The 16241-nt window shown below is 39.3% G+C and overlaps 2 protein-coding genes across 2 annotated transcripts; one reads left to right on the top strand and one right to left on the bottom strand.

Annotated features, from left to right (window-relative positions):
- Window positions 1–423: 423 nt before the first annotated feature.
- fmnl1a (formin-like 1a) lies at window positions 424–10600 on the bottom strand. Its single transcript, XM_026325019.1, has 25 exons — window positions 10415–10600; window positions 7976–8059; window positions 7506–7592; window positions 7347–7420; window positions 6974–7057; window positions 6721–6864; window positions 6475–6580; window positions 6141–6217; window positions 5967–6060; window positions 5580–5654; window positions 5335–5445; window positions 4485–4634; window positions 4270–4371; window positions 3328–3928; window positions 3028–3152; window positions 2716–2915; window positions 2363–2597; window positions 2209–2277; window positions 2049–2129; window positions 1830–1959; window positions 1587–1750; window positions 1399–1500; window positions 1218–1313; window positions 927–1041; window positions 424–824 (listed from the first exon to the last, which is right to left on the bottom strand). The coding sequence occupies exons 1-25, from the start codon at window positions 10598–10600 to the stop codon at window positions 760–762; spliced, it is 3357 nt and encodes a 1118-aa protein (XP_026180804.1). The 3' UTR covers window positions 424–759.
- Window positions 10601–11853: 1253 nt separating this feature from the next.
- mlx (MAX dimerization protein MLX) lies at window positions 11854–15913 on the top strand. Its single transcript, XM_026324719.2, has 8 exons — window positions 11854–11967; window positions 12905–12944; window positions 13094–13183; window positions 13778–13887; window positions 14022–14124; window positions 14627–14726; window positions 15045–15246; window positions 15350–15913. Exons 1-8 carry the CDS (start codon window positions 11929–11931, stop codon window positions 15404–15406), a joined length of 741 nt encoding a protein of 246 aa, XP_026180504.1. The 5' UTR covers window positions 11854–11928; the 3' UTR covers window positions 15407–15913.
- The last annotated feature ends 328 nt before the right edge of the window (window positions 15914–16241 follow it).

Here is a 16241-nt window from a genome sequence, read left to right as displayed (position 1 = left end):
GAACGCACCCCAACCAGAGAAGTCACCAGTGATGGTGAGTGATTTTTTCCCATTTGTAGAGTAGTGTGATATAAGAACAAAAACAATACAGAAAATAGATCTATAATATAATGATATATAAATTTAAAAGCCTACTGATACTGGAGATACTAATTTATCAGTGTGGATGCCATGATATTCTGTGAGAAATGTGTGTGTTTTTCTTGTGAGATGACAGTAGGCAGTAGAACCTGCCTTCTTTTGTACATAATTTGCTGTGGTTGTGTGTCTAATAAAGTGCAGCTCTCTTGTACAGTGGTGGTGTCTGATAAGTATTGTCAGGAAATAATCGCGTTGTTTCTAATGCAACGTGGACACAAATGACAAAGTTGCATCGTCACTCAGGTCAGACCTCTGATTTTGTAGAGAAAATAAAAATAAAACTGATTTATAAAATAGGTTTATTTGAAAAAAGTCATGATTCTTTTTTTTTTTTACAAATTAAGAGCATACACAACCATGAGGCATAGAGATAAGTAAATAGTTTTTTTCTTTTTTTTTTTAGCAAGATTTGGAATCAAAATTGAGTGTTGAATTAAAAATATCATATTTCTAACTCATTTCTATTTACAGAGCAAATTCACACTAAAACGTTTGCAAAAATACACAAAAAAGTCCCCAGTGGCTAATTATATAATTTGATATACTCTATATACAGAACATTGTAAAAACGTTTTTTATGTCTGTATGCCTGACTGTGATTCTTGGACCAGCAATGACTCAAGTGTCCTGGCGCTGTGGTGGCCGTCGACCATCTGTCCGCCTGTATGGTGTGTTTCTCAAATCTGAGGCATAACAATGACAGATTACTGAGACATCAACATGCAGCATGCGCTTTCTTAAATATCTCCATGTGTCTCCTTCAGGAGAGCACCATGTCACCATACCTGTGATGATGTCCTCCAGTGCGCCGTCCTTCCCCTCGCGTACCTGTGGCTTCACCTGCCTCTTCTTCAGCTCTGCTATCAGGTCCATTTGGGGCATCTTGGGCATCATAGGCCCCTTGAGATTGTTTTAAAAAAAATGAAGGCCATTTGAAATCAAAGTAAATCTGTGCTATGGGTTTTAGTTACAAATGTGTTAGGCAATATTTTCTATGCTTTTGAGAGACTTCTACCTTTCAAATTTTAAAATAAGATATCTGATAGCTTTTTTACACTGAACTTTTAATGTCTTACCTTTTGTGCACCGGGCTTGTTTGGAGATGGAGCCTGTTTTTCTTCATTGTTCTCACTCTCCATTTTCTTTTTCCGCTCAATCTCTTGCTGCGCTGTCTGTGTCCAATCCAGAGCAAAAGGATTAAAATGCATTTCAATAACTGTATTGGCAAGATATCAGAAACCTACCACACAACTTTACCTTGTAGGCCGTTATGAAGCGTCCAAACAACGGGAAAAACATGGAAGGTTGCGTAGTTTTGGGGTTCTCGCCAAAATACTCCACCACAGAGCCATAAGCCTCCTAGAAGGAGGCAATTAGAGGTAATGTGTAAAGACGTGTTGTAGTTCTTCAGAGTTGTGTGTAACTTTCATAGATTTTAGGCTGACCTGTGCCGTCTTGCTGTCTTTGATCAAAGCTTCCAGCTGCTCGCTGTTTGTTTTGATGAATTCCTTCAACACAGCGCTGTCATCCTGCACCAGGAACTCCTTTTTGGTCATTTCCATTCCCCGTTCCAGTGAGCGGATATCCTGAAGAATGCCGTCGAGAGATACTAGAAAAGAAACAAAAATTAGTTCAGTGTCATTCTGAATTTATATAACAAGCTCCATAAGTGTGAGCATGTAATGTACCAAGGGCTGCCTTGTCCACAAAGTGTAGCTCAGTGTGGAAGTTGGCTAGATCAGGGTATTTTTCCTGGATGATATGGGTGATGAACTGAAGTAACGTCTGTGACCGGTCAGTGGACTTGGTCTCCAACAACTGAAAAGCAAAGATATTGACAAATTTGATTCGGTAAATACATTGTTCTGCAAGCAAAAGAAGAAATATTCAAAAGAAAGAGTACTTACAAGGTCCAGACTCTGCAGCCGAAAACCATAAGCTGCGCCTCTCTTACTGCTGTTCATATAATTACCAAAGGCGAGAACAATCTGAAGGGGGGAGATGCTCCATGTAAAAATCACTCATTTGGAAGCTACATCAGCATGTCATTCTCTTGTCATTACTTACTTCTAAGATCTTTTTCAGTTTGGTTGAAGACTTGATGGACATGGACGCAGAAATGATAGAGTTTAGTTGCTGTGGAGGAAGCACAAACCAAAATAAATACATCTAGTTAAAATCTCCCTTCCAGCTTAAGTTACAGTGCATTTGGCAAACTGACTGGCTGCAGGCGTTTGACAGTCTCTGGGAAGTTGCCCATGAAAGTGAGGGTGTTTATCCGCTGGCTCAGACGAGAAATCTTCCCAAAGCGTAGCATGAATTGGTCCTCGTCAGTCAGGTCCCCCAGGGGGCGACCATCCTTCTCATAGTTAACCAGCAGTTTCATCTCAAAGTCTGATGGTATGAAGTGCACAAGCAATTCCAGGAAGTCTATAGACAAAGACTGTTGGTTATACCTGTGCATAACAAGGACACAGCAGTTAGTTTAGTGTATAACAGGGAGTGGCAGACAGGACAGGATGAGAGTGTTTATGAAGAGGATAGCTCAAATATCAATGCAACAGAAACACGTACGTCTCTATGGCTGTGCAGATATTAGCTGGATTCATTCCTCCCTTGCGTAGAGTGATGGCCAGATTCTTGGCCTTGTTGGCATCAATCAGCGACGTCTTGCTGGGAGCCTTGACCGACTTCTTCTTGATTTTGGACAGATCTACAGGATCACCCTGGGCCCTGGTTTTGAACTGTTCCTCAAACATCTCCATGTTCAACTCCTGGCAGTTTGCAAAAATGAGAAATGTTTCATGGATGCTCACAATCAATTTCAGATTCCTGCCAGCATATCCCTTAGAGTGAATTTGGAAAAAAGAAGATGCATGTTCTTACCCCTAAGACCTGCTCGTCATCTAGTTCGTGGAAGACAGTACCTGTCACCTGGTTTGGTTTTAAAGGCTGCCAGTTTAACAATGGCATCCGGAATTTCGTTTGAATTGTTTTTTTGCTCTTAAGCCCTGAAAAAAAAAACAGGAAACAAGAGTAACAATTATGTTATATATATATATATATATATATATATTATATGTTATATGTATATATGTTATATGTAAAATATATAAATAGATTTTTTAGCTTCCAACTTCTGACAGCTTTCAGTCAGTTAGTACAATCAGATTCCTCTGTCCTCACCAGATTGAGAGTTTGGTGCTCCTGGAGGGGGTGGGGGTCCAGCACCAGGTGGGGGAGGTGGGGGTGGGGGTCCAGAACCTGGGGGGGGAGGTGGAGGTGGGGGTCCGGCACCTGGAGGGGGAGGTGGAGGTGGCGGTACGGCACCAGGTAGGGGAGGTGGAGGTGGAGGTGGGGATACAACACCAGGTGGGGGAGGAGGAGGTGGTGGGACTCCTCCCACTACAGAACCTGGAGGAGGTGGAGGAGGAGGAGGAGGCGGGGGTGCAGTAGAGGCAGGGGCAGAGAGGCTTGTTGCTGGAAGGGATGAATCAACAGGGCTCAGGGCAGTGGGCTGGTTGGTTGAAGCTGGGGCTGGGGTTTGGACGTATTCAATTACGGTGACAGGCACAACCTGGATGTCCAGTCCTCCAGAGGCAGTGCGTCCCAGTCGGATCAGCCCTTTGTCCTGCAGCTCCTGTATCTTCTGCTCCAGCTCTGAGTGCATCTGAGGGGTGGAGGAGCTCCGACGCTCTCTGTCCCTCTCCCTTTCCCTGTCCAACTCCCGCTCTCTTTCTCTCTGCTGCAAAGTACTAACCTGGGAACAGGACTCTCGCAGGCTTTCCTTTAAGATACAAACACAAATACAACACATAACTTATCTCAGCACAGAGAACAGAACACACTCTGTATTCATGCTTTAATGAAAATATGATCTTAAATGGCAGCAGCTCTCTGCGATGGCGCTTTTACCAATATATCAAATGTTGCTAGAGGAAAATATTAGGAGCTCACCCATGTCAATATATGATTCATCCTCTTGAAGCCATAGTTGTATGAAAATTTCATATAAATTCATCAAATAGCAAATTTTAATGTCATTATAACTAATCACTGTGAGGATGGCACACCTTGATTGGCTAATTAACCTTGTAAACATTGTAAATGTCATAAAGTAGCACTTACTTTGAGCAGCTCAGTCTCCTTGGTGGCCTGCATGAGATGAGTCTCAAGTTCAGATATTCTTTCTGCAGTCTGATTCTCGAGTTGCTGAAATCGGGCGTTAAGCTGCAACACAGCACACAGGTAACATTTTCTTAACATTAATGCATCATTTCCTTGTTTTTTGGGGTGTTTTTTTGTTCACTGAGATTTTTGTTTTTCTTCATTTTGTGGCTGACCTCTATGTTAGTTTCCTGCAGCTCATCCACATGCTCCAGCACCCCTCCTCTGTTCTCAGCATCCTCCAGCAGGGCTCCAACATCTAACACATTGTCCAGGTAGGCCTGGATCTGGACCTGCAGCTTCTCGCTCTCTGTTTGCTTCAGACGCTAACACACAAAATATACAATAAAGTATAGTAAGAATAAATTACAGCAATACTAATAATTATTAAATAGCAAGAATAATAAAATAATACAACACATATGGGTTTAGTACAAAGCATATACATCAGTTTTATTTATATATGCACATATATACTTCAGAAATAAAACGATTATGTGAATTATCCTAAAGCTCCTAATAGAGAAAGACTGTTACATAGAATATGGTTGCAGTAATGTTTTGAAAATGCCATAGGAATTCATTCCTGTTTACTCTTAACACAAAGCTATAAAAGATATTTAAATTGCAGATACACACATGAGATATGTGTACAACTCTCTGACAAGAAAAATATTGTTTACCTAATATTTGCAGCAATAAATATAGATATATTGTACTATACTGTACTGTTGGAATCATTTAGAAACTCTCTCATAACCAGCATTTACCTCTAGTGTAAAATTAATGGCCTTTCCAAAAGGAAAGAGAAGTTTGAGGAAACTGCAAACACCACATCCTTCTAACTGGACAACAGAATTAGTCTTCTAATGTAATCAGAAAATACTTCACTATCCAGTAGCTTTGCGTGCCTTGCTGTGCAGGTAGTGTTCAATGGAGTTTTTCACTGAAACAGCTGCCTGCTGCCGTCGAAAACAAAGCTATGAGTGGTGAGTATGAACCACCTGACTTTTTATGTGTACTTACTTCCAGATACTTGTCTAATCCAAGATGAGTAAACTCATACTGAAGATGGACACGGAAGTTCATGTTCTCCACTGAATGGACCACAATGTTTATGAACTGCATGCAGGCCACCTGGAAATCCAATCACAGTTAAATCTCAAGTAGCCTATATCATGAATTAACAGTTGAGAATATACTTTCACAAATAAATGCCGTTTTTTGTGAAACAGTAAGCCAGTGTGTAGGTAATATGTTTTTAGGCCTACCATGAAGTCAATGTTGCTGTCGTCGTTGATGAAGTACTCCATCAGCTTTTCAAATCGGTTCTTTTCTTTGCTCACCTGAGAAAAGATATAGATGTGTGTGAATATGCATTTTAATGATTGCCCACATGGGGGCATAAGCAGGCATTTATGCAAGATGAGTCACCTTAGGACAAGGTCTAAAACATTTTGAATTACACACACACGCATGACTGTTGTACATGAGCTAAAATTGAGATCACAGTGCACATGTGGCTAGTACAGTATTAGTCACAAGATGCCTACTGAAGGTGGGGAAGTCTTAAACAATAGCATGACTGAACATGCAACAGTTAAAGGCAACTGAAATTGTCACAGAGTGGTTAAATTAGTAATAAAAAAAAAAAAAACCTCTCTGAAGTTGTCAAAAGCAGAAAGAATGATGTCATGTCCTCCTCTGACTAGACACACAGCAGCAAGCAGCTCCAACACGAGGGCTTTGGTCCTGTCACAGCAGTGGAGGAGGAGTTAGATATTTATCCAGACAGATAACACATGCTTTGTCTCACACACTAATACACTCACCTGGGATTCCTGCTGTTGAGACTGAGGGTGATTTCATTTACGCAGCGTGGGTGAGTCATCACCTGGTTAAACCCAGACTGAAATAGAAGGAAAACATCAACAGTTGCTCCCAAAAGAGTTGACGTGTTGAAGGATGAGGAAACAGAGTTTTTGTGTTTGAGGAAAACTACTTTTAAAATATTAAGATTTTTTTATGTCAAAAAAAAAAAACAAAAAACAATATTTTGTTCCTTTCTCCAGTTAGCATTATATTATATATAACCCATTTAATCACAAAATTTTATTTAAAAAAAAATTAAAAAAAATTTGCACCATAAAGATGCTAAGACTCTACCTGGTAGTTCATGATAGCTCGCAGGCACATTATGCATACGTGAACATCATCTCTCTGGTTGGATGAATAGGACTTTCTATGTATCTTGTTGCTCAAAGTGCTTATTCTGTGGAAAGATAATTCAATGAACATATGAATAAAAGGTCAATTCAGGGCCCAGAACCGCTTAGATTCATCTCTAGGTTGGGGGCTGAGCTTTTTTTAGGTGTTTCACCTCAGTACCTTTTAATATCTGAAGCTTCTTACCTTACAGTCAGTGCACGAGCTGCCCTGCTCACCCCGTGGGAATGAGAGCTGCTGGGAGTCTTAGTCAAGTCTTCCATCGACCTCTCTGCTGGTTTTCCTCTGTCCGAGAGGGTGCCGCCATTTTCAACAATCTCTGCATCAAACCTACAGAGTTTGAAAATACAAAACAAACATCCATGGTGAGAAACATTTTTATTGTAAGACTGCTATCAGTTGCCATCAGAGAATGTTTTCACACTCTGCCGATACTCACGAGGCATCACTTTGTGCATGGGAGAGATATTCCACCAGAACATCCAAACCGTTGTTTTGCTCATTGAGAAACTCCTGAGCCCATCTGCAAAAACACCCAAAGTGAAATAAAAAAATGAGGCTGACACCCTGGGAGAGGAATAGTTTATTGTCTATCACAGGTCCTCACTGTGTAGAGCCTCAAACTAACCAGTAATGACAATGATAATAACCATAACTGCAAACAGGACCAGTAAAACTATTCAAAAATATAGAAGACTAAGTTGGTTTAAATAAATACAATTTTTAAAGAGCACAGCAAAAGTGCATAAAATCACACTTGACATTAAATAATCAAATATCAAGTAAGGCCCATTGCAACTTAACATGCTTACCCAATGTGATTGGTGCGTAGAGATATCTCCAAATTTTTAAGAACCTGAGTTGCATCTTGGATCCTTTTCTTCAGCTAAAGACGCAGAATATGAGTTAAGACACCAATGTACACATCAAAAAACTAAAACTGTGTTAGGAGGCTGATGCTTCATACTGACCCTGCGAGACACCCCTCCTTGATCCTGGTAGAAACTTTTGATCTTGGCCAGATAAGTGGAGGGTGGGCTCTTCACCTGAAAACGCTCCTGCAAACGAAATATTTACACAGAACTGAACCAAGAGTAACTTTTGATAGCTAATTTAATTACCAGCCTCCAGTAATGACTGGACTGCAGACACATTTGGCAGCTGCAACATCTGAAGTTATTACTGTGTATGCTAGTAAACACACACAAACCACCCTCTGTTTCCATGTCAACGCATCTTTCAGTCACCACCACAGAAACTGTGCTGCAAGGTTTTTTGTACTGCACTCTGCCACATATCCACTTTGGGTGTTTCTGTACTTTATGTCAACTTTGTCCCATTGAAGGCACTGGTGCAAGACGGAATGCAATGACGTGGAAGTGAAAATGTGATGTTACCAAATATGTTATAATATAATATCAATGAAAAAAAATCCTCTTACCTGATCACAGACTAATTCCCACTTCTTGTCGCTGTCATACTGACTCAATAGATTCAGTTTATCTGGGGGCAAGTTCATAGAGCTCTAAAGAAAGAGAAAACATTGAAGGACCAAAAGAATTTGAGGTAATCAAATTAAAGGTACGTACACAAATATATGATAAAGAGTAAAATACAACAATATATGTTTATATTTGTGGAACTTTGAAATATTTAATGTCTTTATTTTCGTTTCCTCCTTATATAACAATATTAACCACAAATACTCTTTTGATGCATGGTGGGAGTGTTCACTCCCTGCCGGAAGCAGAGATGACTCAGTGTTTACATGTATGTACTGATGGTTGTCAGCATCATTTTCTTCTGATCACATTATTTATTTGAGCCAAAATTTTTTATATCAAGTTTAAATATAGACAATGGCATTTGGTTCTAACAGCATTAGACTTTTATCTTAATATTATTGCACCTTTTTCATCACTAAGTGTAAATATTTCTACAATCCTTATGATCTTTACAACTCCTTCAGCTCTGTAGTGCAGGTGAATTCAAAGGAGCTGACAGATTAGTAACTACAAAGTACATTTTCGCACTGAGTAATTGCCCTCAAACCTACAGAAATGTCTGATAGAAAGGTAATTCCCCAATTCAAATGGCTTAGACAGTGAAAGGTTTAATAAAGACAAAGACGCCTTACACCTGAACCCAATAACCAAGTAGGGGTGATTTTTTTTTTTTTAATAAAATGGTATTTGATCATTGGAGCAACTATGGTCCACAATAACTATTCAAAACAATGCTGCAACAAACCAGCTCAATCATTGCAAACCAACCATTTCATTTGAAAATGGGCGTTGACTTTAAATCTCTCAATGTGCTTGTTTCTTTTTCACACCCTAAAAAACGAGAAGCAAAAACGGAAACGGCCTGTTGCCTTGCTGTAGGAAGTTACAGGTTCACCCCCGATGGGGTAAAGGAGGGGTCCCATTGTGGGTTTTGTGGGATAGCGCTAGCAAATATAATGTAAAAAGATCCACCTAAACATGCCTGTGCATGTTGATTGACATGAACATATATGAGCATATGTAAAACATCCAAATAATGTAGAAAAGCAAAAGGCCACTTCTTATTTTTTGTACAGTCAGTTAGACAAACCTTAGGGCTTGGATTGTTAAACTAGACGTGTACAGAATGTCATCTTCCTGAAATTTGAAAGTACTATATTGAAAAAGGAAATGAGATCATACTTTTACGGGTTGCATGAAATACCCAAAATACTTTGGTTCATTTTCTAAGTGAAGTAGACATTGTGAAACAGTAAAACCCTGTAGCCGGGCGACAAGCATTATGACATTTGGAAAAGACCTTCCTCACTGTAATTGTTGGCCTGTTATGTTACATTGTGCTTAACTTTTGTCCTAGATCAAGAACAAATAACATAGTTTTAAGTGAAAGACACAAGATGTTTTTTGCCCATGATATACAGTTTGAACCAAGCTAATATAGAAATTTCTGATTTTTAGATTTTCCCATTCTCATAACCCTTGCTGTCAAACTTTTATGTGGCATAGCAAAAATGAATTTCCTTTATTTTTCACCACTGGGCAAAAATCAAGGCTATAACCACTGTGTAAATGAGCTTCAATTGTGTTGTTTTTTCCCCCAACTACTTTAGTGCTTTAGTGTCCCTAATAGTAAACAGCATGTTTTGATGTCTTATGCTATATGATGTCTCAAATGTTTAAAGAATTTCTCATGAAATGCTGTGTTTTCTAAGTTGCTGTAAGACTGTGGAAAGAATGGTGAAACTTTTGCTTTCCGGTCTTATGGTTTCTCTCATGTAAATATGTTGCTCAACTTCCCCTTGGGGCCGGCTGCCTGCGGGCATGTACAAATGACTCTGTTCCAAGTCTGACATTTCAAATCAAAACTGTGAAGGAAATAAGTACTCTGGTGAATTAAGAAAGCTGTTAATAACACTGTTTGTTGTGATAGTCCTACTTTGAATTGAACTGTTATAGATGATCACAAAGTTATATAGAATTCCGTTTTTTTTTTGGCTCTCTGTCCTCCACCCAACCCAACCCCCAAGACAAATGGGCTTTTAGATTTAGGTATTTTAAAGATTATAAGACTGTAAATATGACATCTGTTTCAACGGGAACTCAGTTGAAACTGTGCAACAACAGTAAGTAAGAGAGAATAAATCAAAACAGGACTCAGAACACCCGCTACATTTAACAACACTGAATTATAGCTGATAAATTTGATGTGTTTTGTCATTTCTATGCCTCTGGATCATTTGCACCTCCATAACTCTCCTAGCCTGTACTACAAATCCTGGCTGGCATTGGTGATACACCAAATGCATAATCTCTGTGCTTTTATGTGCAATAAATGTATATAAATATGCCTTCTTGTCTCTTGTGCAGCCACTCACCAGCACCACGTTGAAGCGCTCCTCCAGCTCCTCCTCCGGGGGCATAGGCAGTTTGGAAGGAGCCGGCTGCTTCTTCTGTAAAGTTATAGTAGGGTCACTCATTTCTGAAGCTGCCCCAACTGAGTTCTTGGCCTCTCGGCCCTCAGCCTGCTGCTGCTCCAAGCCCCCTGCAGCCGCATTCCCCATCACTAATCTCCACAAGTAATCCAGGAGGAAAGATTTACACAAAACCCTTCTCCTGAGAAATCAGATTATTCCAAAACAGAGTGATAAAAAGTGATCACTCCAAATGGAAAGAACAAGCAGGCCTAAAGCAAACCACGTCTTTTGACCTTTAGGGATAGAGATGTCAAATCCCCAGCCTACTGCCTCCACACTGGTCCTGAGGACAAGGTGGGCGATGAAAGAAGGTAGATCATCGTCATGTCTGTCCTGTCATCAATCTGTCTGCGATAGACTGTCTCTACAAGATGTCCGTTACTTGTAGTCGCTGTCTACAAGTATATTTAAAAATAAGGTTTTTGGAGCCAGTTGGGCTCTAAAAATATCTTATATCTCACAGAATATATCTCACTGACTTTACTCTACACTAGTTAACCGAGAATTCTGGTGAAGTCAGTGTGAGAGGAAGGAGAGGGGAGTGTAATAGACACAAACCGCAGAAGCAAAAGCAGAAATGTAACTTCCTGTGCATGACAGCAACAGAACCTGGGGCGGAGGACAGGGTGGAAGATAAACACGGTAACCGTTAAGCGTACCATGCGTGCAGTAGGTGGATGATGAGTAAGATAAGCTAGTACAGGAATGAAAATAAGCAAATTGAGTGTGCCCATGGTTGATGAAATATACCATGGGCATATTAATATATGTTAATTAAGCAGGTGAAGATGGAAAACAAAGCAACAAACAAAGTAAACTCTCTCCCACTTCACCATGAAACCTGCCCTACACAGGATCATTCATTCACTTGATGACAGTTTAACTTGAGCATGTAACAGTGGTTTCATTTGTTTTGATCATTTCCTGACAGTGAAGCAAGATTTTTTTTTTCAGTCAGGTAGGTGGACAGCTAATGTGACAGAGGATTGTCCAACAGTGCCACTTTGTGGTTTAAGCCAAATACTGCATGCAGTGGTGCTGCATTTAGGCTCCTTTTTGGAATTATTACATGTGACCCGCAAAATTATGTTAATTAGCATTTATTTTTTAAAACTTAATTAGTACCACATTCTCATTCCAAGCATAAAATATGCTGGTTTTAGCTTCTCAAGTCTAAAAAACGCTTTATGATAACTTATGAAACACCTTTGAGTTTTTGACCTATGGACAAAGCAAATTTAAGACTGGTCGTTTTTTACGTGTCAATATTTCATAGACAAAACGAATAACCAATTAATTATTATTCCTTATTCCTTCCTTAAATGCAGGAGTCCAGTTTACTGAACCTTTAAGAGTAAGAATCATGTGATTTACGAGAGTAACGTGAAGGCAGCAGTAGTTTTTAGCATTCCAAAATGACGGACCCGACAGCGTCGCCAGAGGACCACTGGAAAGTAAGTCACTAATGTTAGCTACGAAGCTTTTATTATTTCTTTCATTGGTTCGTGTGTCTGTTGTGTGACAGCTGTGATAGGTGACAAACGTTGTTTTGGCCAAAAATTAAAATTTTGTAATGTTCTGTAGGGCCAGAGCTTTGTTAGCTCAACAGCTAACATTAGCTTGCAAACGTTTGGTAGCCGAAGCTAAGTCGATTAGCATGAGCATTAGCTAGTTACGTTGAGTAAACAAAGTGTCCTAAAAGGGAACCTCGTGTTCCCACTTTACAGCTGCTTGTGCAGGACATAGATATGCATCCAGGAAGTGTGACTCATTATTGCATTTGGTATTTCTTCTTCTTCTTTTAAATGTCCACGTGAAGTGCAGATTAACCGGAGTCTGCCAGAGATGATCCTAATTTATTATTTAACCCGTGGGAAACACGGCAGGATGTTTTGCTTTGTCGGATGTTTTAGTTGAAGTTTTTCGTAACATCCCTGCCTTACATCTGAATTTAACTGGATTTTATTCAGGGACGGTGTTTAAATAGGATTCAATCGTAGGTAAGTTAGCGAGAGTGAAACCTTTGGTAATAGCAGTCACAGCACAGCACAGTAAACATGTTCCGTCTAGTCTGAAATGAATCACATTATCAGTGTTTTACCCTCTAGAAGAATTGGCAAAAAATGAATCCAATTTTGGGAACCACAACTTTTAAGCGACAGCTGTGCGCCACAGGTCAGTTTGTGATTGAGGTGCTAATTTAGTACAGGTCTTTACATAGTTGAATTGGACAAATCAGGACAATGCTCAGTGGGGGTTTACACTCTCAGGCCAGCTATTGGTCTACTGTAGATGTATTTAGGGCAGCACAATTTTCCACCATTGTTATTCCAGCAGCCTCTCTGAACTTATTTTCTCTTTTCCACCTTCATTTTCCTGGCGATGGCACAGCAGACAGACGGGGCTTTCAGCGACAGTGGCTTTGACCCTAGTGAGTATTCAGTCAGTTTATGGACTGTATATGCTGTTAGTTATTTAGGCTCTGTAACGGAGACCTTGTGTTTGTGGTCACTGAGATTAGTATGTCGATCTGTGTGTGGTCTTACACTGACTTACAGACTTTGCCTGTCTTCTCCATAGCTTTCTTTTCTGAAGCTGCCAGGAAGGGTAGTGTTGTGTCCAGGGCCAACAGCATCGGCTCAACAAGTGCCTCTTCAGTGCCAAACACAGGTATCATGTTTGTAACAGAGTGGATCTTACGTTGCTGGTCATTTTTGTTAGATTTTGTAAATGTTTGCTCATTTCACACTATATTATTTCCCTTAAAATTCACAAATGAATTTCTAAAAATAATGGTACGACCTCAACTTTTATTCAAAATTCAAGAAACAAAGCCCTGCTTTTTTTTATCTTGCTTGCTCCTCTTTCAAAAAGTTAAAACCTGTCATACTGTAGTTGATCTGATGCAGTAGAGCATCACATGACAGGATGAAATGACAATTATTGGTTCTAATGGCTTTGAGGATTATATATTTTAAGATTAACAATATGCAGAGCATTTACAACTGATTTCCATCTTTTATAGCTTTTAATGTCTTGTTACTGGTTGGTTTAATGTGCATTGCAACATTAAATATGACTTGATTGACTCACCTGTTAAAATGAAAAACGGTCCAGCACTAGCTACATTTCTGAGACAGCAGACTTTTTTTGCTTTTTACTTTTAATTTATTGTTTCAGTTTAATTTTGACACATTTGTCAGTATGCCAGTAGGTATTGAGTGACCATGGAACTAATCTGAGTTTTAACATATTCTTCATCAGATGATGAAGACAGTGACTACAGACATGAGACCTCATATAAGGATTCATATAAAGATCGACGGAGACAAGCACACACGCAAGCTGAGCAGAAACGTCGGGATGCTATCAAGGTAATGCTACAGCAGGATGTACAGTAGGTCTTTGTGACTTACCTCAGATGAACCACACACACTTTCAGAAATTTTGTGTATTTTTATTTGTTCAGTAGTTGTTAATGACTTCTCTTATTTTAAATCTACTTTAGAAAGGCTACGATGATCTTCAGTCCATAGTCCCAACCTGTCAGCAGCAGTCTGAGTTTGCAGTGGGAGCACAGAAGATCAGCAAGGCCACTATACTCCAGAAAAGTAAGATGTGGAGTTGTCTTTTTGGATGAACACTCACAGGTCACTCGTGGCTGATGCATGCATTAGGAATAATATTTAATTAATGATTTGACAGAGCAGAATAGCAAAAAGGAGCAAGTCAGCAAAGGTCAGAGGTTGAGTCTGACTTCCAAAGTTGGCTTTATTATCTACTTTTCCAATAGAGAATCCAATAGAAACTCAACAAAGACTGAAAGACTTTGACACAATTCTGCACACATTCTTTTTATAGCCCCCAAATATATATGTGCCCAAATAAAAGATATTTGAGACAAAATATCATGAAGAAACTGAAGCTGTACAGTTGCCTTTTTCTTTCTTTTTTTTTTTTTTTTAAACACAGGTTCCATGAGTAAGTAGGTCTAGCATTCCTGGCAGATGGTTGTAGAAAGATAGCACCTCCTGGAAAATTGAAAGTTAGCATAATTTACTTCTGTGTGTAGTAGAGAAATGACTCACTGGTGCATTTGTTTTACTTTTATAGCAATCGACTACATCCATTTTCTTCATAAAGAAAAGAAGAAGCAAGAAGAGGAAGTTTCTGTACTAAGGAAAGAAGTGATGGCACTGAAGATTATGAAAACGTGAGCTGGTGGTTTCTAAACTTTCATCCAAGATTTTCTTGAAGGCACATTAAATATTTCCAGATAGATGAGAATATGGATTCAGCAGAATCCTGGACAAAGAGAGAAAACTGTTGCTTTAGAAAGGCTTTAATAGCAGCCCTGTTAGAATCGGTTTATTAAAAAAAAAAAAAGCAAAGAAATTTCCTCAACTAAGAGTTTAAAATGCTGCAGTAGGATTTTCATTGTGGCAATCCTACCCTTCAAGTCTATTGAGAAAAGGTTTCAAGTGAATCATTTCTATAGAATGTGAACTTTGTTTATTTTGTCTTTTAATAGGAACTATGAGCACATAGTGAAGGCCCACCACAACAACCCACAGCAGGGAGAGGATCAGGTGTCCGACCAGGTCAAGTTTAACATCTTTCAGAATATCATGGACTCCCTGTTTCAGTCGTTCAGCAATTCTGTTTCAGTTAACAGTTTCCAAGAACTCTCTGCCTGTGTTTTTAGCTGGATTGAGGAGCATTGCAAGCCACAGGTAATCAATATTTTGACACAGTAATCAGAACAGTAATATTAACTTTTTTTTTGTTTTGATTTGCTGGGATATTTGTCAATTTTGTGGTTTTGTTCTTTCCTAGGCACTCAGAGAGTTTGTCGTTGGGGTCCTCCGTCAACTTAATGGTCAGTTTTATTGATTCAGGGAAAACTCGACTGAACTCCCAGAAACTGACTTTGGGCTCGCTCTGGCCTCCCAGGGTGGAGTAAAAAAATTTTCAATCATCCTCACGCTGTCCTACAGTATTTAGACCCACTTTAGCTCATCTGTGACTCCCTGGCTGCAGTTGGATTACCTCAACCTACACTGGGCAGAGAGGAAAGGTTGCATTGTATTGAGCAGCTATTTGTTTTAACAGAGCTCACTTTGTTGTTGTGTAGCTGGGTATATTTCAGCACCTTTTGATTATTCATGTTTCTTAATGTTAAGTTCTGCTAACAGATGGAAGGGAATTACAAAAAACTCAGAAGTCAAAATAAGTGTATGTAGAACATACCTGTTAACACTCCCATTTTTACTGGGAGTCTCCCGTATTTCACGCCTGTCGCCCATCCCCTTTTGTTTTTTCCTCCTGGAAAACCCCCGTAATTTGTATTGTCCAAACTTCGTTATGTGAATAATCGCAAATATATATTATTACAAAGTTGTTCAGTTGCTAGATCTCGTATGAAACACATTTTATGATTTCAACCCATTTATGACCTCAATCTGGGTAAACTGCACATTCGCACAGCTGAGGCAAAGAAGGGCACGCAGGCCATTTTGACCTTCAACACTAAAGAACGGACAATGTAAAAAAATAAGTCACATTATTATAACAGGTGTGCAAGTGTCAGCAGCATAAAGGTTTATGATTTTTTTTTACAAAACACGATAACTGACAACAGCAATAATTGAGCTACTATACACTAAAGACATTCTGCTTCATGTTTATTTTCGAAATTATGTTAAATACAAAGTTTTCATTTTGAAGA

The sequence above is a fragment of the Mastacembelus armatus genome, chromosome 8 (genome assembly GCF_900324485.2).
Source record: "Mastacembelus armatus chromosome 8, fMasArm1.2, whole genome shotgun sequence".
Lineage (NCBI taxonomy): Eukaryota > Metazoa > Chordata > Actinopteri > Synbranchiformes > Mastacembelidae > Mastacembelus > Mastacembelus armatus.
The sequence above is the reverse complement of the archived record's forward strand: the minus strand, read 5'-3'. Positions and strand labels throughout refer to the sequence as shown.